The 26,120-nt window shown below is 32.6% G+C and overlaps 2 protein-coding genes and 1 long non-coding RNA gene across 4 annotated transcripts; 2 read left to right on the forward strand and 1 right to left on the reverse strand.

Moving 5' to 3' along the window:
- Nucleotides 1-2,016: 2,016 nt before the first annotated feature.
- On the forward strand, nucleotides 2,017-4,190 carry LOC145123698 (ATP synthase F1 complex assembly factor). 2 transcript variants are annotated; one of them, XM_079058911.1, is made up of 5 exons: nucleotides 2,017-2,354; nucleotides 2,827-3,105; nucleotides 3,444-3,523; nucleotides 3,693-3,751; nucleotides 3,824-4,190. In XM_079058911.1, exons 2-5 carry the CDS (start codon nucleotides 2,836-2,838, stop codon nucleotides 4,126-4,128), a joined length of 714 nt encoding a protein of 237 aa, XP_078915037.1. In that variant the 5' UTR covers nucleotides 2,017-2,354; nucleotides 2,827-2,835; the 3' UTR covers nucleotides 4,129-4,190. The 2 variants fall into 2 exon arrangements, with proteins under 2 accessions (XP_078915037.1, XP_078915038.1); XM_079058912.1 differs by having other exon boundaries at nucleotides 2,234-2,348.
- A 5,226-nt stretch (nucleotides 4,191-9,416) lies between these two features.
- Nucleotides 9,417-11,913, forward strand: LOC145125301 (uncharacterized). The gene is made up of 3 exons (XR_013715919.1): nucleotides 9,417-9,618; nucleotides 9,719-11,544; nucleotides 11,715-11,913. It is a non-coding gene; the product is annotated as an uncharacterized LOC145125301 (long non-coding RNA).
- A 7,490-nt stretch (nucleotides 11,914-19,403) lies between these two features.
- On the reverse strand, nucleotides 19,404-24,264 carry LOC145124542 (glutamate receptor 2.7-like). The gene is made up of 5 exons (XM_079059943.1): nucleotides 23,980-24,264; nucleotides 22,505-23,784; nucleotides 21,334-21,643; nucleotides 20,630-21,021; nucleotides 19,404-20,132 (listed from the first exon to the last, which is right to left on the reverse strand). Exons 1-5 carry the CDS (start codon nucleotides 24,233-24,235, stop codon nucleotides 19,608-19,610), a joined length of 2,763 nt encoding a protein of 920 aa, XP_078916069.1. The 5' UTR covers nucleotides 24,236-24,264; the 3' UTR covers nucleotides 19,404-19,607.
- Nucleotides 24,265-26,120: the final 1,856 nt, after the last annotated feature.

Below are 26,120 nucleotides of genomic sequence, written 5' to 3' on the forward strand. Positions count from 1 at the left end.
AAATCATAAAACTTTGCTAAACATATTGAATAAAAGCAAATCGAATGATTTAATGTGTATCAACTCTCGATTCCTCTGAATCTCGCTCCAATAGTAATCTTTGGTCTTCAAAACGTTACTAAAGGCTCTTTGGTCGTCAACGTTTGAATAATACTTAGTGCATACTCCACAGGTTTGAAGATAACCATATTTATAGAGTTTCCAAAATACATAAAGTCGCGACGTGGTAAAGTGGGCTTCGCGTCGGGGTTTCGAGTTTACTTCGTGTATCCTCTAAGTCAGCTTGGCACACATATCCATATGTTGGTTTATTATGTCAACACTTTCGCGTCACGAAGGCATGGCTTCTGCGTCGTAGTCTTCTATATTCAACAATATAACTTTTTTTTATTGATCCATTATAGCAGTCCAACATTTCAACTCCTTTTAATCCAAGAGTGTCTTTATGACTACATAATGAAATTTAGAAATAATAAGTATCATATATGTTAATTTAAGACCAAAATACAACTAAAAATACTAAAATGTCACATAAAATATGTGAATATAAATGGCAATATCAATTAGCAAACAATAACAAATATTCTTGTTCAGCCAACTCGATTCCCGTTTGCCATTAAAAGAGCTAATTGCAATATATATATATATATATATATATATATATATATATATATATATATATATATATAATTTCTTATAGATGGTTTCATGAATTTTTCCCATGCATAGCATTTTTGTATTTTTTTTTTCTTTTTGAAAACTGTTTGAATCAATTGATTGATTCTATTTATGCATGAATATTATCTTGAATTAGCAATTTAGTTTTTTTCTAAAGATTATAGATAAATGTTGATAAAAAGTAATCGAGAAAAAAACTCTTTTAAGTTTTAAAAAGTTAATTTCTTTAAATGTTAGTTTATTGTAACATTTTGTAGAATATAAAAAACAATATTCTTCTTGGGGACCACATACGGTCTATATCTTATTCTGAAATTGTCCACAAATATTGTTCGCGAACTGCAAACTTTTTACCTATTTAAAAACAAGTAGCACGATGGAATACCAAAGTGATCATCGAGTCACTAATATCTCATATCAAATGTTCAAGTCGCACTAAAGTCAACACACCAATCCCCCATGAATATGTATGCATCCCATATATGATATGAGCTATGTTTGACGTACTAGTTGAAAAGATAGTTGTTAGATAAAAAGCTAGTTGTTAAATAAAAAGCTAACTGTTAGCTTAAAAGCTAGTTGTTAAATAAAACGCTAAGCTGAAAAGCCAGCTGATAAAAATAACGTTTGGTAAAACTAACTGAAAAGTTATCTGAAAGATATAAAATGACATAAAAGAACATTTAAAAGAATATGTTTCTAGAATTAATTCAGGTGTATATTTGATTTTTTTTTTAAAAAAACTCCTAAAAAGCTAGTCTAAGTAGTTTTTTTTAAAAAAGCTAGCTTATAAGCTACTTTTTGGTTTGCTAAACATGACAACTTAAAAAAGCTCGAAAAATAAGTTAGCTGCAACACGCCAAACATATAAAAAACTTTAAATATGCATCATAATTTAAAGATATTATTATAAACTGTGTTTTTTCGTTAATATCAGCAACTAAAATACATTATTTTATATGATATGTGGTGAGAAAACTATGTATTCAAAGAAGTCAACACCCTAATCACCTAATGTATCCCCCCAACTCCCGAAATCTTGATGACACCTACAACATCCAAAAGGACTCAATTAACCAAATCAAGTCACACATACAAACTTCTAATACCTCTTATACAAATCTTAGCACCCCATATAACCACTAGAATGCAAATAGAGACCAAAACACAAAAATATCAAAATTGTTGTCCAAGTGCCCCATATGACTTTATGATATATTTATATGGGACCTATATGGTCATATGGAAGTCGGCAATTGCATAAACGAACAAATACTAAAAACCACAAATTGACTATCAAATCTATTATAGTAATATCTCATTGTCTTATTCATTGATTTAGTATTGATTTATGGTGTCTTTGATTTGATGATATTAGATAGGGATGAGAATGGATTAGGGTTCTAGTTTTACGAATAAATATTGGTCTTTGACTTTGGGATTAAATTTAAGTTATTGGGCTCAAGATCCAGACAACAAAAATTCAAGTTGTAGCCTTTGTAGGTCCGGATTGAATGAATCAATTGGAGAACAAAGAAGTTGCTCAAACGACGTCGTACGCCTTGTGCCTCTCTCACCAAGCGAAGAAGTTCCGGCATCTCATTCCGGCCACCGTTTCCTTGTTTCTCCGTTTATCAGCTCCTGCGATTGGCTCTCTTGTATAACAACAAGTACAGGTTACTGATTTGATTATTATGTACAAAGCTATAGCAAAATTTACATTTTCTCGCAAGTTGCTTAGGTGGATCTATCAAAAGTATTTTGTTGAATAAAGATCTTTACAGTTGTAATTAGTCTTTTTAATTGCGTGACTTTGAGATGTTTCGATTCTTTTCTTATCAATTACCGATGTTGCATACATGATCATGCATTCCAACTGTTCGACGAAATGCCTGTAAGAAGTTTGATCAGGACCGTGTAAGACACGTGTTGCTTTTAGGTTAAAGTATACTCAAATCCAACTTCGAAATGTCTTTTTCTCTCTCTGTGTAGCAACAGTAAGAGCTGCGTTTTGATTGTGAATGTCAAACATGAAACTTTTCAATTGTGAAACAGTCAAATAGCGATTGATCTGTAGTTATTACTTTGTTTCTTGATATCTTATCTGTATAGCTCTGAAAGATGTATAATTTTTTCTTTTACATTCAGAGAATCACAATGCTACGTGTAGCAACCAGACTCTCAAGACGCGCACTATCTTCAGCTGAATGTCGTTCATCATTTTTCACCATTTCTGTGGGAAGAGAGTCCGGAATCAAGCATTCCATTCCAGGTGACTTTCACAAATCGGTTTCAATTCCCACCCACAGCTTTTCAAGCTTTGCCTCTGGCTTCACTCCATTGAAGCACAAGCCATTGGAATCCCTCATTGACGTTGAAAGAGCAAAGCTTCAAACTCCAGAGGATCTAGCTTCAATTTGGGATGATGTATGTTCCTTTCACTTGGTGATCTCTTTCCATTTGAATCCAATTAGTTTTCTTGAATTTATCTTTTTTCTATTAATTTTAATTTCCATTTATGTGTTACTTGGATTGGTCCATTATTTGTGATCTAGATAATGAGAGGTGTCTCAGTTTCAGGAAGAAAAGATTGATAGAATATTATAGCTGTTTTCCATTATATTAAAATCTTGTTTTACTTTCCAATTTCCATCCTTTTCATGATAATATTGCTGAAGATATCTGATGATAATTGGGCCCCATCTATTATGAATGTTCTTAATGTTATTTCACCTACTGATAGTGAGTTTACACATTGTATTCAGTTTCACATTGGAAGAGGTCATATTGGTGCATCAATGAAGACAAAGTTGTATAAATTGCTTGAACACAGAGCTGCTGATTGGTAAGTCACAACTGAAACTGACTTTTTCAAACACCTCTATCATCATTATTGTTGTTATTAAATTTGATTCTTTAATTTGTGGAATCCTACACAACGACACAAGTGGACTTTTGTTAACTCAAGTTTAGAATCCACAAACTGATAAAAACACTTGTTTTGTAATTTGTAGCCGATATTTTGTGATTCCAGTGTGGAAAGGAAGCGGTTATACAACGATGTTTATGCAAGGTTTGATATTTTTTTTATAAAAGTTATTTATTTTTTGGTCTTATCTCTAATAATTATGATTTTGTAAAACAGTACAAATGCCACATATTCTTTTTACTGGACTTGAAGATTACAAAGCAAGAGGAACTCAAGCCTCTCCTTACTTCACTATTTCTCATTACAAAGAATTTTGTGAAACAAAGGATTTAGTTCTTATTCGAGGTGATGTTGTCTTTACAAGCAAATTAACCGATTCAGAGGCAAAATGGCTTTTGGAAACTGCACAATCTTTTTATTTAAATGACATGAGGTACAAATTGGTTGAACGCTTTAACAAAAACACAAGTGAGTTTGAGTTTAAAGATGTTTTACGAGCTCTAGACATGCCTATGATGTAATTTGTTTTGAATTGTTATTTTATAGGAACGACAATAATGTGATGTTTGTTTGTTTGTTTTTTTTTTTTTTTTTTTGACTTAATGGGTTTGATGAGGACATGGTTAGTTATATATTTGTGTTTCTTTTTGGATTTGATGCAGAAAGAACGACTTAATAGAGATGGTTAGGAAAGAAAAGGGTTATTTTAATTATACATTGCAAGTCATATCACTTGGGGTTGATCTTTAGAAGAAGCAAAGGGTTGTGGACAATTATCAATAAAAACCAAAAAAGGAATTATGAAAGTAAAGAAAATGTTATATTTTTGCAATAGGCTCACTTATCTCATACAAATCAAAATCAAAATCACTTCCAAAAATTGGACCTTTCCCAAGACCTTTTGATCTAAAAAGCCACAAATTGCAGAAAATCTTTAGGGTTCCTATAGTTGTTAAAACAACCACATCTTGACATTGCACTATAGGATGAGCTCAATGTCCAACTAACAACCAAGTTGCCTTCAAATGGTATAAGCCACGAAGCACGACGTGAAAAAGTGGTGAGCCGACCCCATGTGATTTTCACAAATAGAGTAAAGAATACAATTCGATCCACTATTTTTTTTTTCATCCAAATGAAATCTAGTAAACAACCTATCCATATAAGTTCTCCAACCCAAAATATTAATTTTAATGAGAACTAACCTATTCCACATTACACATGTAGCACCATCTCCCATGACCAAAGATAGTGCATCAACGTGTATGTTCATTAGGTTAACAAGAAACAACATATAAGTCTACTCTATTGATGTTAACTTGTTTTAATTTCTTAGAAAACTAGTCAATTGTGGCCTTCCATGGATTCGCAAATATAAGTCACGGCTAATGTTGCAAAAATAAAAGCTTGAATACCACTTGTAATAATCCAAGGAACATGATAGGGATAGGAATCACTGAAGGTACTAAAGAAACAAGAACAACAACTATAAATTCATCGGCTAATATATTTTCGGAAAGTCGAAAACTAAGTGATATGGGGTTTGTGAAATCTTCTAAGATGTTAATAGGTAAAAGAATTGGAGTTGGTTGAATATATTTATTGAAATAACCTAATCATTTTTTGCTAAGATCCACATAGATTTATGTCACTGATGTGAGTAAAGCCAAAACAATAGTAGTATTTATATCATTCGTGGGCACGGCTAACTTCCCATGAGGTAATTGTATGATTTTCCAAGGTAAAAGGGCACCGTTCGAGGTATTTTTGTAAGTCCTTGAAATGGAATGATGGCGGACATGATTTTTATCCAAACATTAACTTGTCATGTGTTAGTTGATGATTTATATATATATATATATATATATATATATATATATATATATATATATATATATATATGTTCGTGATGTATTGCTACTAGAAATCAATATATTGGGGTTGGACTTGTCAGTAGATTCATAACTTTTAGATCACAACCAATCTATATTCGAACCCCCTTTACTTATAGGAGTACATCTTGGATTTGTCAAACATGTTATGGCCAAAGTCCAGGTCATGACGACCTGGTCGAACTGGGAGAAGCCGTACATATTATTGCAAGTTAATCTATTGAAGAAGTGTGCACTCAATTAACATTAAGAACTTTTCATATCGAGACATTAATCGTTTTTTTCCCGGATGCGTTGACGTTGCCTTTTCTTTTTCATTCTAGTTATTGACGTGGTAAGGAATAAAGAAAATTAGAGATACAATTAAATATCAGCCCCCTTATTTTCATTCTTTTTTATTATTAATGCTGTAGTTTATATGATTAAAAGCCTTGTGGTCCATCTCTTATTAATGTTTGTAATGGTATTGTGAGTTTTCATTTTCATTTGGGAAGAACTTGTATTGGTGCATCGATGAAGACAAAGTTGTATCATTTGATGGAGCATCGGATTGTCCACTAGCTGTCGATCAATATTTTATTTAATACTTTAGGAGCAATAAAAAAACTTAAGCCAGAAGATTAATTTTTTCTGGATTGTTGAAAACGCATGTAACTCTTCCATCCAATTGATTTTAGGAGTTGAAATTAATAGATAATAATTCATAAATGAGGTCTTGGTTTCAAGTTTCAAGCCAATGTAAATATCATATTTCTTGCTATATGAGCATTATGGTTTACCACCTCATACATTTTATTTGGCGTGCTAGTTGAAAAACTAATTTTAGCTTATAAAGTAGTTTATCAATAAGTTATCTTAAATAATTTATCAAAATCAAAATAACGTCCAAACATTGCATCTTTCCTAAGAACTTTTGATCTAAAAAACCATGAATTGTGGAAAGCTCGTTGTTAAAGAACCACATCTAGACACTATCGTTGCAAATTAGCTCAATGTCATACTAACGACTAATTTTCCTTCAAATAGGATAAACCACAAAGTAAGACATGAATAACTGGTCAACCGATCCCACATGATTTTCACAAATAGGATAAAGAATAAAATCCAAATCCATTATTTTCTTTTATCCAAATTAGATCTAGTAGGCAAACCATCCATATAAGTTCTCCAACCCAAAATATTAATTTTAATAGGAACCAACCTATTCCACTTGTAGCATCATCTCCCATAACCAAAAATATTGCATCAATGTATTAAGTCCATTAGGTTAACAAGAAAAATACCTAAGTGTTCTCTATTGATGTTAACTTGGTTTACTTTCAATTTTTTTCTTGTTAATGTTTTGTTAATGTTGTAGTTTATATGATGAAAAGCCTTATGGGCCATATCTTATCAATGTTTGTAATGGTATTGCAACAATTGATTGTGAGTTTTCATTTTAGTTCGGAAGAGCTTGGATTGGTGCATTGATGAAGACAAAATTGTATCATTTGATGAAGCATTTGTCTGGTATTTATATTTAATAAATTAAAAAAAGCTTAAGCCAAAGGCTTAGGCCCCGTTTGATAGTTGCTGACTGAGAAAGTGTTGACTGGGAAAGGTCTGTCTGGGTAAGAAATCCTGACTGAGTAAGAAATCCTGTTGTTTGATTGTACATCTGACTGAATGTGCTGAGTGATGAAAAATGACCATTTTACCCTTCTGTTATATATAATGATGGATTAAGTTGCTAAATAATTATAAAAACATACATATTGTCATACAAAATGTAAATTACACACAAATAAAAAATGTCATACAAAATGTAAATTAAACATAAATCATTTAATATCCAAATAAAAACATAATGAAATTTAAAATAACATAATAATTTAACATGAAGTAGGTGAAAGTAGTTGATTTGCAATCTGATCACGCAAAGCACGCATATATTCAACGGCTTCTGGACCCCATTCTATGCCTTGTATGTTTTCTCTATCAATGATGATAAGCGTGGTTTCTCATTTGCTTCTGATCAACCTCTTTACCGTGTTCGTTTATCAATTTTTCGCGTATTGTCTTCCATGAACTTGCCTTAAGCCCAGAACCCTCACAACCATTAGTGGTTAGTTCATGGATACATGCATCAAGAAAAGTTTTTTCCTCACTCTCGTTCCAAACCAACATCCTAAAACATTAATATTTAAAGTAATTTATCATAGTTTTTATCAAGATCAAGAACAATTTTAAACATAAAGCAATTTTCAACCAAGGAAGTTAGCATCATCCTAAATTATGATTTGATAACTTATACACAAACAATTTCAGATTTCATAAAACGTCAATATTCAAGCTAACAATTTCACAAAAGATAACAAGCTAACAATTAAGGTCAACAATATCAACATAAACTTAAATAATTAAACTAAAAAAAAGTATGATTTGATAACTTATACACAAACAATTTCAGATTTCATAAAACATCAATATTCAAGCTAATTTCTGATTTTATAGCTTATAAACAAAAAAGAACAACCCAATTTCTGATTTTATAGCTTATAATTTCTGAATTCATAACATTAGAAAAAAAAACAACTTCCAATTCACATTCAATTTCAATTCATAAGCTATAAAATCAGAATTTAGAAAAAAAACTTCCAATTCACTTTCAATTTCAATTCATAAGCTATAAAATGTGAATTTGAGAAAAAGACTTTCAATGTGAATTGGAGAAAAAAACTTCCAATTCAGAAAAAAAAAAAAAAACAACTTCCAATTCACATTCAATTTCAGAATTAATAACATTAGAAAAAAAAAACTTCAATTTTCAGTTCTTATACATAAAGAACTACAAAACATAACATAAACAAACTTCCAATTCACATACAATTTTGAAATTCATCATATTAGAACAAAGAATTTCAAATTTCAGTTCTTGTACACAAAGAACTACAAAAAAGAAAAAAAAAACTTCCAATTCACATACAGGTTGAGAATTCATAATATTCTAACAAATAGTAATTTGATTTCATAAAGAACTACAAATTTCATACCATCAAAGCATAAATGGTATCTGATTTTGAAAATTATTAACAGAAAAGTTAGAAGAATATCTTACCTGTGTGATGGAGTCGAGAAGGCGTCACTGATTGAAGAGTACTCTGGCGGTGGCGGAGGTCCGGCGAGAGGCAGAGGTCCGACTCTGTTTGGCGTTCACTCGCTGTGGAGTTCTTCCTGTATGGCGGCTGCTGTGCTTTTAGGTCACTGGGAAGGGACGGGAATGGGGGAAGAAAGAATAAAGACGCAGGGGCAAGATGGTCTAATTTCCAGTCAGCAATTGTTAAAAAACTGAGCAAGAAAACAATTTGGGCCAGCTGATTTTACCGAGAAGGCACAAATCAAACACCTAAGGTCTGACCGAGTCAGCCCAATTTGCTGACTCGACCCAGTCAGACATTTATCAAACACTCCCTTAATCTTTTATGGATTGTTCAAAAAGCCGACAACTCTTACATCTATTTTAGGATTTGAAACTAATAGATAATAATTCATAAATGAGTTCTTAGTTTCAAGTTTCAATTTAATATAAGTGTCATATTTCTTGCTATTTGAACATCACGGTTGACCACCTCATAGGTTATATCTGGCATGTTAGTTGAAAAGCTAGTTTTTTGCTTATAAATTAAGTCATCAATAAGTAATCTCAAGTAGTTTATTAAAAATTCAAAACAACTAACTTATAAGCTACTATGAAATATATATATGCTCCTGGTCACACCAAATTACAATAATTAAAAAAAAAATAAACTACTTTATACACAAAACATAATCATAAAACATAATCATGTATGCATTGAAGGGGCTATTAGGCAACTTGTATCTACACCCTTTAAAGCCCCAAATGGCTCAACTAGCATCTACGCCCTTTAGAACCTCAAATGGCTTCCATACAACCGAAAAAGGTTTTAAAGTGATGCCCTTTAGAGCCCCAAATGGCTCAACTAGTATCTACGCCCTTTAGAACCTCAAATGGCTTCCATACAACTGAAAAAGGTTTTATCATTAAATATATATATATAGTTAAATGTATCAAATTCTACACAAGTGGGCTTTTGTTACACCTACCTCGTAGAACACCAAGTAAGGATGGACAAGCAAGTAGCAAGTGCTCCTTGCTCTTCAATTTTTATTGGTAACTAATGGGTATGTATTATAAGGTGTTTGTTTTTTTTGTCTGCAGATATTCTTGGCCTTTTCTGTATGCACCGCTCAGACCACGCACATACATTAGCCTTCGCAGACTGTTTTTTTTTTGAAGACTACAGACCTAAAAATGTCTGCGTGCCCTCTTCTTGACGCAAATGTGGATCAGAGTCTTCTAACATCTTCTAGCCTAAAAAAACATATATATCTTAATTTTTTTTGTTTTTTTATTTATATTTTATTCCAACTTTATTAATGATAAACAATTTGAAAAAAAAAAGGTTACAATACTTTAAAAAAAAGTTCGACGATACAAACATGATATTTTTGACAAATTTATAAATAAACATTTATTACAATAACGGTCGTTAAAGTTGTTTATATAAATATGAAAAAAAATCATAATATATTCTTATATTTTTTGTGCCAAATTTTATAAAAAATTATTTAATACAGTATCGTCAATTTCTTGGGAAAATATTTATGGTACGTTTTAATTGATTTAGTTGAAAAATCGAAGTTTATTTCCATCAATTTATATATCAATTTATTTGATTCCTAATTACAATGTTTTGTATAACTTTGCGACCAAAATTGTTGGTTTTTATCAAATATACGTTAATTCGTACCGTTTTTATTTTCACTTTTTATACAATAATACATAAAAGTTGATCTAGATTTTTAATTATTTATAACAAAGTCATAAAAATATTAAAAAATCACTTTGAAGTTTAAAAAATGAGTTTATTTAGATTTTAGTTTATTTTAGTAGCATGCAGATATTAAAAAACAAGCAGTCTTCTTTTTTCAGACCGCAGACGTTTGGTCCACCGCTTCTACTGCAGAGGTCTACAGATGTGGTCCGCAGACTGCAGCCATTTTGTCTCAGAAAAAACAAACAACGCCTAAGTGCTAATCTACAATCACAAAACAAATAACAATTTTCAATGAGTGTTATTATATGTACTCCTTTACTCATATAAAAAATCAAACACACACTCATCCAATGATACATGGGAGTACACCAACCAATTTGGAGGGGGGGGGGGGTATATAGAATAAGCCTTATCGATTTCATAAGCCTTGTATTGCTTTTTTTCATTTGTTTCTTGATTTTTAGTTGACAAAAAATACAATGTTAATGAAATATTTAATTCTTTAAGGTGTTTGTAAAAAACACTTTTAAGTGTTTCGATGAGATTAGATAAGAAAATGTCTATCGACTTAACTAAATAATTTTTGATAAGCTAGTTTTTAATAAGATATTTGCTTCTAACTTTCTTATGTTACAATAATTTCTTATGTTATTATGCTAAACCAAATCACACTTCCTTTCAATCCATGAAAATTGTGATACTAGACTCATGGTTTCAAGAAGGTGTTTTACTTGGTCTTTTTAAATTCAAAATAAGGTAAAATACACGTGAACACTTTGTATTTTTCTTCTATCGATCTTATTAGAGATAATTGAGATAATACATGATAGTTGTTGATTTATGTTATCTCCTGTATTTTAGTATTAGTTTGTTATTTTATTGTATATCTATGTATTATATAAAGAATGTGATATACACGATATCATTAAGGTGAATTCTATAAATCTCTACATGGTATCAGAGTAAGATTATGATTCTCCTTCCCCACTTACATCATGACTACCGGTGGCTCTTCTTCTTCCTCTTCAGACTCTCCTCTGTCTCTTGCTACTATCCTTCACATGATTACAGTCAAGCTTTCTCCCACAAATTACTTGCTTTGGCGAAATCAGATCCAAACCCTTCTTGCTTATCAAAAATTGTCGGGCCATATTGATGGTTCCTTATCTGCACCTCCTCCAACATGATCATGTTGTGTTTGGAAATGGTAATGCTTCTCCCATTTCACATATTGGTAATAAATCCTTTTCCAAAGATCTTAAACTCTCAAATGTTCTTGTTGTCCCTAATATCAAAAAAAATATACTCTCTATTAGTAAATTAACTAATGATTCTCCCATTGATGTTTTATTTTCTAAAGCATTCTTTGCCATTCAGAATCGAGCAACAAAGGAAATCCTAGCAAGGGGCAAATGTGAGAACGGGTTGTACATGCTTAAGCAAGGACATCAAGTTTTTCTTTCTAGTTTAAAGTCTTCTACATTACGTGCATCTTATGATTTATGGCACAATAGATTAGGGCATGTTGCATTTGATACTATAAAGCTATTGAATAAAATGGGTGTTTTATTTGTTACTTCTTTATTACCAAAACCACATGTTTGCTCTTCGTGTCAGCTATCTAAAAGCAAGAAATTGCCCTTTCAACCTAATACTAAAAGATCCTTACATGTCCTTGACTTAATTCATTGTGATCTTTGGGGACCGGCACCTGTCCCTTCTAAAGACGAATACAGATATTATTGCATATTTATTGATGATTTTTCGAGCTTTACATGGTTTTATCCATTAAAGCTGAAGTCCGAATTCATCATTGTTCTTAATGCTTTTCTAGCATTTATTCAAACACAGTTTTCTTGCAAGATGAAAACCTTTCAAAGTGATGGGGGACCGAGTTCGTTAATCAACATGTTAGAACTCTTTTAACCAGAAATGACACGCATCATTGTTTATCATGTGCTCACACCCCGCAACAAAACGGTAGGGCGGAACGGAAACACAAACACATCACTGAAACAGGTCTTGCTATGCTTTTTAATGCAAGTGCACCGGCTTCTCTCTGGGTAGATGCCTTTAGCTCAGCAACCTACATCATCAACCGTCTTCCTTCCAAAATTCTTGATTACAAGAGTCCATTTGAGCTGCTTTATCATTCCACACCAAATTACAATGTTTTCAAGGCATTTGGGTGTCGAGTTTTCCCTTACTTACGCAACTACTCTACAAACAAGTTGGCACCTCGAAGCATCTCCTGCGTTTTCATCGGATATAGTTCTCAGTACAAGGGATATCATTGCTTAGACACATCATCAAATCGCATTTACACCACTCGTCATGCTGTTTTTGATGAACAAAGTTTTCCTTTCAGTGACATCACATCTAAATCTGATCAAGCAACATTGGTTTTTTTCAAAATTTGAAGACTTAGCATTCTTATCTCTTCCACACCAACCATCAAATGCCTCATCCACTTCTTCCACATCAGCAACTGTCTCTCCGTGTTCTTTATGTCACACACCTGAAATTTCCATTATTGTTCCTGATGTTCAACCATCGCCATCGATTGATATTGATCAATCATTTTCAACAAATGCTGTTGAACAACCCTCGCCAACAGCAGATGTTGTTACACAGCCTTCATCAACAGCTTTGCAGTCTCCGGTTTCTCCTTCTTCACCTACATTCACGGGTGCATCAACTCAGTCTTCTTCATCGGTTCATCCTATGATCACCCGATCCAAAGCAGAAATTTTTAAACCAAGACATCTGGTTGATCTAGCTTATCTCGATAAATCTCCATTGCATCAAGCTTTATTTGCTACTAAAGAACCACGTGGGTTTAAATCTGCTGCAAAGAATCCCGCTTGGTTATCTGCCATGGAAGACGAAATGAATGCCTTACGCTCCAATAATACTTGGGACTTGGTCCCTCGCCCAAGTATCTCAAATATTGTTGGCTCTAAATGGGTTTATCGCACAAAATACAACTCAGACGGAACAATACAACGTCTCAAAGCTCGCTTGGTCGCACAATGTTTCAATCAACTCCCTGGGATTGACTACACTCACACTTTCAGCCCTGTAGTCAAAGCTGTTACTGTTCGTATAGTTCTATCTTTAGCTGTGATGCACAAATGGCCTTTACACCAATTAGATGTAAATAATGCCTTCCTAAATGGACAACCAACTGATACAATCTTTATGGAACAACCTCCAAGTTTTGTTGATCCACGTTTTCCTAATCATGTTTGCCGACTGAAGAAAGCACTATACGGTCTCAAATAGGAGATAACATAAATCAACAACTATCTTGTATTATCAGAGCAACCATTTTGTTCGTGAATTAGTGGCTTCTGGACAACTGTACACCCGTTTTGTTCTTACTTCCTTACAACTTGCTGACATCTTCACCAAAAGTCTTCCACGTCCTTTATTTGAATCATTCAGAGACAAGCTTCGTGTTGGGCCACCACCTCTGCGCTTGAAGGGGGGTATTAGAGATAATTGAGATAATACAGGATAGTTGTTGATTTATGTTATCTCATGTATTTTAGTATTAGTTTGTTATTTTATTGTATATCTATGTATTATATAAAGAATGTGATATAGACGATATCATTAAGGTGAATTCTGTAAATCTCTACAGATCTATATATTATTATTATTATTATTGTATTTTAATTAAAGCGTTATATTGCTTTTCTGGTTTTTTAAAGAAAAAAAACATCTCTCCCACTTACAGGTCTTGAAGTTTTGAAAAAAAAAATACAAAAGAACACAACAGCAATTAGACCTTGAATTATTATATCTTTATTTCGATAGTAACTTAATGGCTATAATGATTCAAGGGCTACTAAGGAAATAACTAAATAGGAATATCGCTAAAATGATCAACATACAAGTACATTAGTGTACTTTGCCCCAAAATCTGATGACATTTTATTTTGTGATGATGACAACAAGAATAGTTATAATAAGTTTATTCACTCTTAGTATGGGCAGGGACGGATCTTCTGGAGGGCTAGGAGGGGTTGTCCCCCCCCCCCCCCACCCAATCAAAAGTTCAAGTTCTGTCACTGAGTATGGGAAAATGGGGATGCGAGGGTTCGATCCTAAGCTGCCGCTCAAAAAAAATTATAAATGATTAAAGATATATATTAAAAAAATAATAATAAGTTGTTATTCGGTTTTTTTGGACTATTCTGTTCTTATTTTATAAACCAAAATCCAAAATAATAATTCGGTTTAGTTTAAAACCAATCCAAATATCTGAATATCTGAACCAAATAGGCCAATCCAAATTGTCCGATTGGACAATTCGGTTTTAACTAAATGGTGAACAACCCTACATGTGAAAGATAACTGAAAATGTAACGGTTTTTCTGCATGTAAATAGAATATAAGAGTTTTCTTAAATGTTGGTAGATCAATGGTTTCTTCATAAAAGTATTTAGTAGTTTATTTGGTATTATAATAAAGTTCCGAAAAAAGTGTTCGGCATGCCACAATTAATTTATAAGCTAGTTTACTTTTCAATTTTTTTTTATAGATTGTCATGTTTTACTAACTAAAAATAGCTTATAAGTTACGTTTTTTTTTTTTTTTTTTTTTTTTTTTTTTTTTTTTTTTTTTTTTTGCTAACATTTGAACAAATTTTTTGAGTTTTTTTAATTATCCAAAATGTATCATTTATTATTTATATAAAAACTTAATATTCTACATATCTTTTTATGTCAAATTACATATTTCAGCTAATTATTAGTTAGTTTTACCCAACGTTATTTTTTATCGACTAATAACTACTATTTTTTAAACTATTATCCGTCAAACATGATCTTAATTATTCACTTTTTTATGTAATAACAAAATACATAAAATCATAACAAACCTGTATATTTATCATTTTGTTGATTCGACTACTAAACATGTATTGGTTTACCTCTAAACTATTTTTATATATCATAAAAAATCATAATTGAATGGCTAAAACCGATTAAGTTCTCTATATATGTTCGTGTTATGATTAAATATGATGGCCTATGAAGTAACTCCTTTAGGAACATGATCTATCATCATTATTGTTATAACTAAATACGATTGTCCACTTGAACATCACACAAGTAGGCTTTTGGTAGTTAAAAATAGACACACAAAGATAAGTCCAACATAAAGAAGTATAGTATTTACTATATCCATGTGGTCCGACTCTTCGATGTTACAATCCTCGGACCATCGGTCTTTTTCTTTCCTTTATAGCTGCAACCGACGTTAAATATTTTGGTTGCATATATCATTATATTGTTTTTTAAAATAAAGAATAAGTCAAGGTTTCAATCTCAATTTAACTTAAAATCAACAATATAAAATGATTTAACAACATGATAAAAGCTAATTTTGAGCTATCTACTTAGCACTAGTAAAAGTCTAGAGAACGAGTACACATTCTATCTCATCAACATCTCTTACAGTAGTGTTGGACCAAGAACTAAATATAACTTGGGTTCATGATGTATAAATAAGTATATATGATAAAATAACAATCAATAAAACACAATTTGCTCTTTAGGTCATTAATCTTTTAATTGTATTCGTTATGTTACTAAACTTTTTTCTGGTTCCCGTTACACCATTAAAGTGCATTACAATCGGATAATTATGTTATATCGGATGCCACAGTGTACACAATCGGTAGACCTAAATGAATAATTTCTTTTATATCGAATGTCACGGTGTATATTAGTTTAGCTGGTTGAAATCTATCCCAATGATGTAATAAGGATAAAAAAATATTTGTGACTTGTTGTAAACTAACTGTCTATTATTGATTGTCATTTATGACATTAACCCTACCTAAGTGCCACTATAAGATTTTTCAGTAAAACATAGTGTCAAAAAGGGTTATTTCATCAACATCACTTGTTTTAGTAAAATATAAGGTGGGACCTACTTTCAAAGGGGTAATATCGCATGGCCCACGTTTTGTCAAATTTGTTACATGCACATCATATTTATGATGTATTGCAAGATTGCATGGTCAGGAGAGTGTGTCTCGTTGTAGCCCAACTCACCAAGCATACCAATAAGGCTTATACATTTATGATAAAAACTAGCGGAAAAACCCGGGCTTCGCCCCGGGCCGTTTTTTGTGTTTTTTATGAAAAAATGTAAAAAATTTCACTGTAAGGACCAAAAGTATCAAAATGGCTAAAGAATTAAAGAGGTTGGAATTAGCAAGTTTTTAGAAAAGGGGCCAGTTATCAATTCCTTAAATATTACATTTTTAACGGCAAAATAATACACAGAATAGTACTCTAAATTGATTATTTTTTAATTTTTATTTTTGTAAAGTGAACTTCCCTAACGTGGATTTTGAAACCAACATTCGCATACCAACTAATCCAATATTTCAATATTACGAAAATAAGGTTATTTTTTATGCCTTAAAGTAACTGCAAACGAACTTACGTAGTAGTCAAAAGGGCTGAGACCAGAGGGAGTGAAGTGCGTTTTCAGCCTACGTGGCATGTGAAACCGCAGTGAACACCGCCCCCTTCAAGTTCTTAGGGTCTGATTCGTAACCAATATAATTAGGTGACGTTGATAGATAGATGGAGGTGGCGACAGATGGTGATGGTGGCAGCAGAGAGACGATTCAATCGCTAACATATTGTCAGTGTTATCTCCTGCGTGGGCAATAGAAGCTTAGATGAAAAAACACCACGTAGATGGTAGCTCTGGACCTGAACGGACGTGGAGTAGGTTCAAAGCGGTGGAATGAGTAAATTGATAGAAAAGAATGACGGTGCAGAAGGATCGAGAAGGAATGACCGATCCAATACAAATAACATAAAAAGGAACGAAATTGCAACTTAAAGAAAAAATTGGGCAATTCCATCGACATGTATTGAACTTTATTTAGTTAAAAAAAAAAGAAAAAAAAAAAGAAATTCCAAAATGGTTAATAGGCAAAATAGAAGGACCAATTATGTCAAACCCTTTAGTTAAAAAAATCCAAAATGGTTAATAGGCAAAATAGAATGACCAATTATGTCAAACCCTTAGGAACTTTATTGTTCCTAAGGGAATCTAAAATTAATCTATTATATATAATATATCGCATTCTTTAACAACAAATTTTTTAAATATTACAAGTTCCACCATTTGAGGTTTGTGTTTATGTTTCTTTTTATACAAACAAAATAGATTCATGAGTTTTAATAACTTTAAAAACGTTTAAAGTTCCCAAATATAACAAAAAGACATCAATTTCTAATACTAATAATTTCCAACTCAAAGGTCTACAAGATTAAGTTGTAAAAAAAGTTAATGTCCAAGTCCAAGTATACCAAAAGAATTCAAACTCAACCTTGTTCCACGACCAATCCAATCCACCAGTAATATAGCAGGCCTAGCCTGCATGTTAATGTATGGTCTTCGGCCCACTAACTGCTTAGTTTTATACTTTTATTTAATATCAGCCCAAATTAACAATATTATATTAGGCCCAATGCCCCAACCAAATATTAAACCAAGACCCGACCCATGTTTCCACGATATTGCAATTATCATGTTTTTGCAAATGTAGGTACAGACTTCAATTATAGATTACTCTGTAATTTTGTTGTTTAATAAAAGGTAATTAGTAATTACACGTTATTTTGTAAGCAAATCACAACAAATAGCCAAAACATTAAATATAGGCTGAAACTTTTTTTTTAATTAAACATACCACGTGTGATTATTGTTAATGTGCAACGTTATACATGGATGATTCCTTCAAATGTCGATGGTTCCTTTGTATACATCTTTATTTAAACCGATTAAAAACAAGAAAGAACAACGTATTTATATTTTATTTTTGTATTACGGCATCCAACTTTCATTTCTTTCTATTATACTATCATTTTAGGTTCAGTTCTTTTCTTACTAAGGCAATGTGCTTGAAATTTTTTTCCCATTGTATTTTTATTTTATCTATCATATTTAGACATTTGTAATTGATAAATATATCCGATTATAGCGGTCAATTTTTTATATTTAAAGGAAATTGCTATAATATCGTAGATTTTTTAAATAAAATGTTGTAATAGAAACAAATGAAAACAGACTATCATAATAAATAAATCAATGGAACTAGGTTGGTATTCGTTGCATTTAACCCTACATTGAAGAAATTAAGGAATCGACCCACAAAATAAGACAACGGGTCCGTTATACCTCATGAAGAAAAGCCCAAATTTTTGAGTTACTAAAGTCCCAATTATAGGAATGTATACTACCAAAATTCTGGTTAATTACAAGAAATATCAACATACCTTACCAAAATCCCTAATTATAGCAACATATTTTAAATTTTACTCATAACAGTAACATACTTTCAATTTCTTCACAACTATAACAACCAATATAATGTTGCTATAATCGAAAATTTAGGTAAAGTATATTGCTATTATATATTGGAAATAGGTTCCTACTATGAGTAAAATTTAAAGTATGTTGCTATAATTGGGAAAAAGTAATTTAGGTTGTTTGTTATTAGTAAAAATTAAAGTACATTGCTATAATCAATAATTTTGATCAAGTACCTCTTTAGTCGACATATTTACTTCTGAATCTACTTTTCTGCCACAATAAAATAGATTTTACAACTTTGCCTTTACTACAATGATTGTGAAAAAAGAGTCTTTTTTAGGCCTAAAAGTAGTATTAATCGGAAAAATAATAGTCGTACACTGATCATAAAGATTTTGCTAATTAGTATTGGGTTTAAAAAACATTTTTTTTGTGAAGTCACAAAAAATGCCTTTTATCTCCTTCTAAGTTCTAAACATTAATGAACACACATGTCTATAACAAGTATGCTTGGAAAAGATACTAGACTCAAATATATCTTTTACTTTATTTATTTATTTATTTTTTTGCTTATTTTCTGCTTATACGAACATTACTTTCAATTCTTATATTGATTTGTTTATTATAGCATCCTAATCTCCTTAGAGCATTGTACTTCCGTAAAAACTAAATATTATAAAGTTTGCAATAATAATAGATAAAGTAACATCATGCTTGGAAAATGGAAAGAGGTTTTAAAATAATAATAATAATAAAAAGAACAAACAAATACAAGTTATAAATAAATATATATACACAAGGTATTTTCTGAAAGTATACGTTACGGTGGTTTCCATCCACATCCTAAATCCGAATTTGGTGTAAAAGACTACTTTCTCCTTTCATATCTTCTTTTTCCCATCACTTATCATTCCAATCTCACATCGTCATATTATGCTCCATCTTTCTCATGGGAATTTCAAGTTGAGTAGGCCTACCGATTTCCAAATGCTCCGGGACCTCCGTGGGACTCACCAATTCCCATTGTGGTGGGTTTTGATGATTCCATTCCTGCGATGACTCCAAGTTTTCTCTCGGTTGGACTCGACTAGGATTCAAACTAAGCATTATCATAACAAGTCTGATTGCTCTTCTAAAACGGCTCTCATTGTTGTTGTTCCATCGAGAGCCGTGGTAGCTAATAATGCGTTGTTCAATTTTGTTGTGGAGCAACCGATAGAGGAAAAGTAGTAAGCTTAGTGTTGAAGTGGCACCGGATATGACGAATATTCCCCAAAAATTATCGAGGCTAAGTCTTTCCGATTCCACCCCGGAATCGGAACTTGAACAGTTTTGGGATGTATCAAGCCATTGGTTCTCCATGTCGATAATCCTACCTTCTTCCAAGAGGGATAAAATTGCCCCTGACACATCATCGGTTATCGGAGAATCTTTCGGGAAAACCTGCAAAGATACACAAAAAAGACATCATCGGTTATCGGAGCATTTGTTACACAGGATAGAACAAGTTTTCTAGGGTTATTTTTGATGACGAGGACATTCATGTCTTTTGCAATGATGGAAACCGAGAGCAAATCCATGTCACATCTTTTTGGAAGGGACAAAAAATTGGAATTGTTTTATCTTATTAATGTGAGCTTCTATCCCATCTTATTGAATTGGACAAAAAACTATAATTTTGTTTCATTGAACTCGGTCTATGATTTTATGTCTCACATTTTGGGGTTGGACAAAAAAGTTGTAATTTTTGTTTTATTGACATTAGTTTATGTCCCACTTTTCGGGTGACATCAATGACCCATTTTTTTAGTGGTGGACAAAAAGTTATAAGTTTGTATCATTGATATCTTGGTCTAACTCACTGCTTACCAAATACAATACAATATTGTTATGTTATGTCATGTCCTGTGTAAAAAAGAATTGCGCGTTTGTATACTTACAAAGCCTAGACCGCCAAATTTGTACGAAGGACCAATGGCCATGTACTTATTGCAATACTCTTTGAGAAAGTATTTTTGATAGGGGAGCTCGAGAAATGCGGCCACTATATTTCCGTTTTTGAAATTTTCGGGATATTCGTCTTGGCTTGTTATGTTCTTGATATTTTTGAGGTTCAAAACATCCGTTAAGTACTTGCCCACGAAAGAATCTGGATCACATCCCACGGGTGCATTGTCTCTCCTTACCAACTCGATATCTTGCACTGTGGGCTCTAGCATACGAACCGTGAGCATTGTCGTAAGACTAGCCGTGTAGCTTGAGGTTAAAATGAACACGACAAAGAGCCATATCATCACAACCACCTTGCTATGATTGCTTCTTATATTCTCTCCTATAATCATATTTCCATATCATAAGTATCTTTCTCATTGGGTGCAAGAAAAGAAGAAGCAAAAATAGGTAAAACGTTGATGTCTTAATACTTTAAGCCGAATTTCTTAGCTTAATCCGTTAAATCATTTTATCCATATTAAGTCAAAAAGAAACAGCCATGTGCATACATGAGTGTTTCTGTCTGACTTAATGCATAGATAACGACTTAATAAAGATAACGACTCAATAAAGAAAGTAGGGCTTTCTCCATTAAGTCGTAACTTTTTATAACACTTAATTTTATCAAATAAAATTAAACTGAATTACTTACTATGTGAGAAGAAAAGAGAAGAGAAGGTGAACCATAATGCAGTCCCGAGTTGATCCATCCATCGTCCTCTAAACTCTCGATTCACTTGGTGCTCCATGAACCACACTACAAACATTGTGTAGAACAATATGCCACCGGAGGCTAACCACATCTCTATCGTGAATGGTCTCATAAACTTCCATGCCCTTTGTGGGTCCGTTCTCACTGGCACCACCATCGACAACCCCGACTCTGTAAATGGCTGCGTGAACTCAACGTACTTTGAGCGGTTTGCGAGTATTGTGACATCACCAACAACCGCATCGTATGTCTTATCATCGAACGAATATGCATAAACAACAAACATCATTAGGTCAAGTCGGTTGGTAATATTTCATATTAAATGCTCATTTTATGCAACAATATTGCATATTTTCATTATTTATGCAATAAAGTGGTTTTTAAAAGAAATATGCAACCACATTTAGGATGAAAATATGCAAACATTGTACCTAGGAAAAATGCACAAATTGATGTTTGGTGTTCATCTAAAAATGTGAAATATTGAAGGACAAAATGCTAAATTAGGAAAAATGTGAAACATTGTTATATGGTTGGTTCATTGTGCTTTTGATGTTTGATAGAAAATGACAAATATTAAAGGGTTAAATGCAAGAAATAGCAATGTGCTTTCATTTAATTGTGTATTATAGCATTATGATACATTCATTTCTTTATATTATAAAATTGTACTTTCAATTCTTTTTCTCAATAGGGAACCGAATTTCCATGTTTTTTTTCATAACATCGTACTTTAAAAAATCTATCCAATTATTAGCATTATATGAACAATTTTTTTTGTCTCATTACGACATTGTATTTTATAATCTATCTAATTATCACAATGAAAATTAGTTTGTATTGAAGATATTTCTATAATTAGGTAGATTTATCAAAGCTATAATGCTTTAAAGAAGGAAATGAAAGCCAATAAACATATCAATAAAAGTACATTGTTGCTTCAGGCATTTGACCCACTATGAGCTAAATGCAAGAAATAACAACCTACTTTCCTTTATGATATAGAATGCTTGTCATTAACAATTTTCATGCCCAAAGACAATGCATAATACAAATCATATAAGTTGATCTATGTCTAGTAATTAAATTTTCTAATGATGAAATTAAGTACCTTATAATAGACTTTGTCAATCAGATCATCATAGGAGCCCGTATGGTTTATAAACTCGTAAGGTAACGTGTATCCATATTGCTCCTCCAAAGTAGCGACAACAGCCCTAAAAACCGCGATACAAAAACCGGAATATTTGGTCTCGTTTGTACTCTCGATCCATTCGACTTTCACAAACCTTTGGAATGAAGTCGAGTCGGGAACACCAATCTTCATTTTCTTCACATTGTTAGGCATTGTCCATCCTTTTGGAATTCGGTTTATTAGATCCCCGGGCCAAATTATAGATAGTTGTTTTAAACTAGTATTCGAAAAACCCGACCCGGGTGACCAAAATGCAAGCTCTTTATAACTTTTTCCAACTATATTCACTAGTTGAAGCACTTGAGGTTCTGATAGTTTTCCATCCTTGAAAGCTATCGTATTGGTTAAACCAGAGAAGTTGTTGGATAGAATTGTATCCAACAACTTCTCTTGGAAACCACTGTCTGTATCGTTTAGATTTCCTAAACGATCCACCGCACGCCAGACAGTTTCTACGCTATCGTATGCACGTATAGCGTAGATACATGCCTCGGATTTATCCTCGTCAGGATAATTCGATTTGAAGATTGATTTAAAGGTGGATCTAAACTCTAAAAATCGTGGGTTTTTGTCGGAATAATAAGTCTTGATTCCTAAAGCACCTTCCACGGGTCGAAAAACCAATGGGTCGATTGAATCAAGAATACTTGAAAACCCATTTCCAAGAATCCAAACCGAGTCTCTCCCTGTTAATCCGAGTTTATTAGCTTCTTCAAATACCCGAGTTGCAGTCGATAAAGACGACTTCAACACAATGAAAACCCGTGATTGCTTTGTTGTCAAAACTGTCGCTAAATCGTCGCGAATAGTCTCTTTTGGATCAAATGGAGAAGTGAAATGAGGAACAACTAGACGGTGTTCGATTATGGAATCGATCTTTTGAAGTGCCTCGGATAATATCGAGAAACCCTCGTATTCACCACCATACACATTGTCTTCATAAATCGCAATGATTCGTTTCCAATTATAAGATTTTATGAGTGATACAATGCAATTTATTTCGTTAGATATATCAAGATCAGTCATTTGTACCAAGAAAGGCCATTGAAGATGCGATAGTGGTTGTAAAGTGGCAGTAGTCGATGAAATAACAGGGACTCGAGCTCGTTCTCCTACTTTTGCTACTACTGTAGTTTCCTCCCATGAATTCGTCCCAATTATTACCCGCACTTTTTGCTTTTCGATCAATTCGTTCGCTACAACAATCAACATACAAAATTTTCAAAGCTTTAGTTATTGCAATTCGAGATATATAAGAAGACAAATAGAGGGAATATGAGTCGAACTGTAATAAATAATCAACAAATATGACCCCCTACAGAAAGTTTAATATAAATATAAATGGTTTCAAGAGGATCTTCACTAGTAAAATCAAAAAGTTCAATTATTACCAGAAGAAGCGGCTTCAAGAGGGTCTCCACTAGAATTCGTAAAATAAATCGCTAACTTGTGATCTTTGGAGCCTGAATTGAGCTTCTGGACAGCGATTTCAATGGCGGTTTTTTGTTCTTTTCCTGCTCGGGTTCTTTCATCGATGATCACTCCTATGTTCGTGGTTCGGTTTTCGGCTACTGTGGTCAAACTGAATGATAGAATTACTGATACGAGGAAGACGGAGGTGAATTTTGAAGGTGAAAAAGAAGGCATTTTGGGACTACATGTTTTTGGATATTGTGTGATGCTGAATTTATAGCGGATGAATTTTGTTGTCAAAATTTCAACATAAGACTTGGTCAACGATGAAATGTAAAGAAGTGACCAAAGTTGATTCTGGAATACTTGTTGCTTACACAATTTGTTACATATGGAATAAATTACAGTTTTGGTCCTATTGTTTGCTCCAATCTTCACATTTGGTCCAACTTTGGAAAAATTGCTATGGTTGTTCCTTGTGGTTTCCAAATCCTACCGCACAGTCTATTAGCGTTTAATATACACCGTTAATGAAGGGCTTGTGTACCTCACATGAGGGCAAAGTTGTCCTTTTTCATTTGGAACTTGATACGCCCAACAATTTGTCGCCATAAAACTCCAACATTAATTGAGTTTTTGATGTGTACACCATCATTTGTCAAAGACATAGTCGATCACCAACCCAAGAAAACCTCATTCATCTTCTTTATCTTTTGTAACATTAAGCATCGGATCATCATCTAACATAGGTTAAAGGTTCATATAATAACATTATGGGAAGAAAAATCAACGTAATCAAGATGTTCCAACCCACGACGTGGAGTATCAGTATTCACACATTTGAAATTGTTGTGAATACAAACGAAGTTTATAGTAAGTTCTTTCAAGATTTAATATTTACGTAAGAACTTGAATACTTTTTATCCTGTCAAAAATTTTCAAGCCTAACACAACTATTGAACCCTAGTCCCATCGTCCAGGTTTGATCGCAAGCTACGAATTACTAAAAAATGATTTTTTTTTTATTTTTGTAATGTGTATATATTCATATTTGAATGTGCATATATGCACATATATACATCTGTGTATGCAGATTCAAATGTACATATATGCACATTTATATTTTTCTTTTCATTTTTCATATTTTTTCATGATTTGGGCCGTGCGACTTGCATAGACGATGTATTTAAGGTTGTATGGTGGTATTGGTTTTAAAAACTTTTGGCTGATTTTTTTTCCTGAAGTTATCATATAAATGTTGGAGAGAGAGAGAGAGAGAGAGAGAGAGAGAGAGATGATCATTTGAGAACTCATAGTTTTATGACAACCCGAGAACTAAAAGTGAAACGTTTAATCAATTGTTTTGATGGCTTAAATGATCAGTGGCATATATTGTAAATATGAGTATGTTTAGTGGCATATTAGGTTTTTGTAAACATAATCCTAAGGGTGATATTGGTATAAAAAACAAAAAATTAATTCTGGAAATTAGATCATTCCCCCAAATCTAATCGATTCTCTTTCTCCCAAACTCTCGATCGTCTCACTCACCATCCTTCTTTCTCTCACAGCTTCATCGGCGATTGTTCCTAATCCATAACCACCACCCGAAATCCATGGGCGCCTCTGAATGTGAACTGTCTATCTCTCATCTTCGACCGATTTTGAATCCATGACCTCCGCGCTTCCATAATTCCATCTAGATTTGGAACTTATCTATCGTTGCTTCATTAAACTAATCTCTCCATAATCCAGTCTATCGGTCATATATTGACTTTGAAAGGGAGATCAAGTGTGTTAAGATTGTGGTTCACGATATCGTTGCAATCTCTACACATCAATCGACATTTGCTTTCCAGTTTTTATGGATATAACCATGTTGATCCAGTCTCTACAACATCGATCCAGGTTTGTTTGATTACCGTTCTACTCCACTTTATTTAACAATTATTTTCCATTATTAAACAGTAATCTCAATTTTTTATCAATCTCTGAAGTCAAAATGAACTTACTATTTTGGAAAAGGTCTGATGTTAATAACACATGTTGCAGATTCGATTTTGGTTCATCTTCAAGTGGTAATATTAATTTGATTCTTATTTCTTAAGTCCAACATTTT

This window comes from Lactuca virosa, chromosome 7, assembly GCF_052849685.1.
Source record: "Lactuca virosa cultivar CGN04683 chromosome 7, Lactuca_virosa_CGN04683_v6, whole genome shotgun sequence".
NCBI lineage: Eukaryota > Viridiplantae > Streptophyta > Magnoliopsida > Asterales > Asteraceae > Lactuca > Lactuca virosa.

Coding starts and splice junctions, on each gene's coding strand:
- LOC145123698 (XM_079058911.1), top strand. CDS start 2,836: ATGCTACGTGTAGCAACCAGACTCTCAAGACGCGCACTATCTTCAGCT. Junction 3,524..3,692: donor GAACACAGAGCTGCTGATTG/GTAAGTCACAAC, acceptor TGTAATTTGTAG/CCGATATTTTGTGATTCCAG. Junction 3,752..3,823: donor TACAACGATGTTTATGCAAG/GTTTGATATTTT, acceptor TTTGTAAAACAG/TACAAATGCCACATATTCTT.
- LOC145124542 (XM_079059943.1), bottom strand. CDS start 24,235: ATGCCTTCTTTTTCACCTTCAAAATTCACCTCCGTCTTCCTCGTATCA. Junction 23,785..23,979: donor TCTTGAAGCCGCTTCTTCTG/GTAATAATTGAA, acceptor TGATTGTTGTAG/CGAACGAATTGATCGAAAAG. Junction 21,644..22,504: donor TTGACAAAGTCTATTATAAG/GTACTTAATTTC, acceptor TTCGATGATAAG/ACATACGATGCGGTTGTTGG.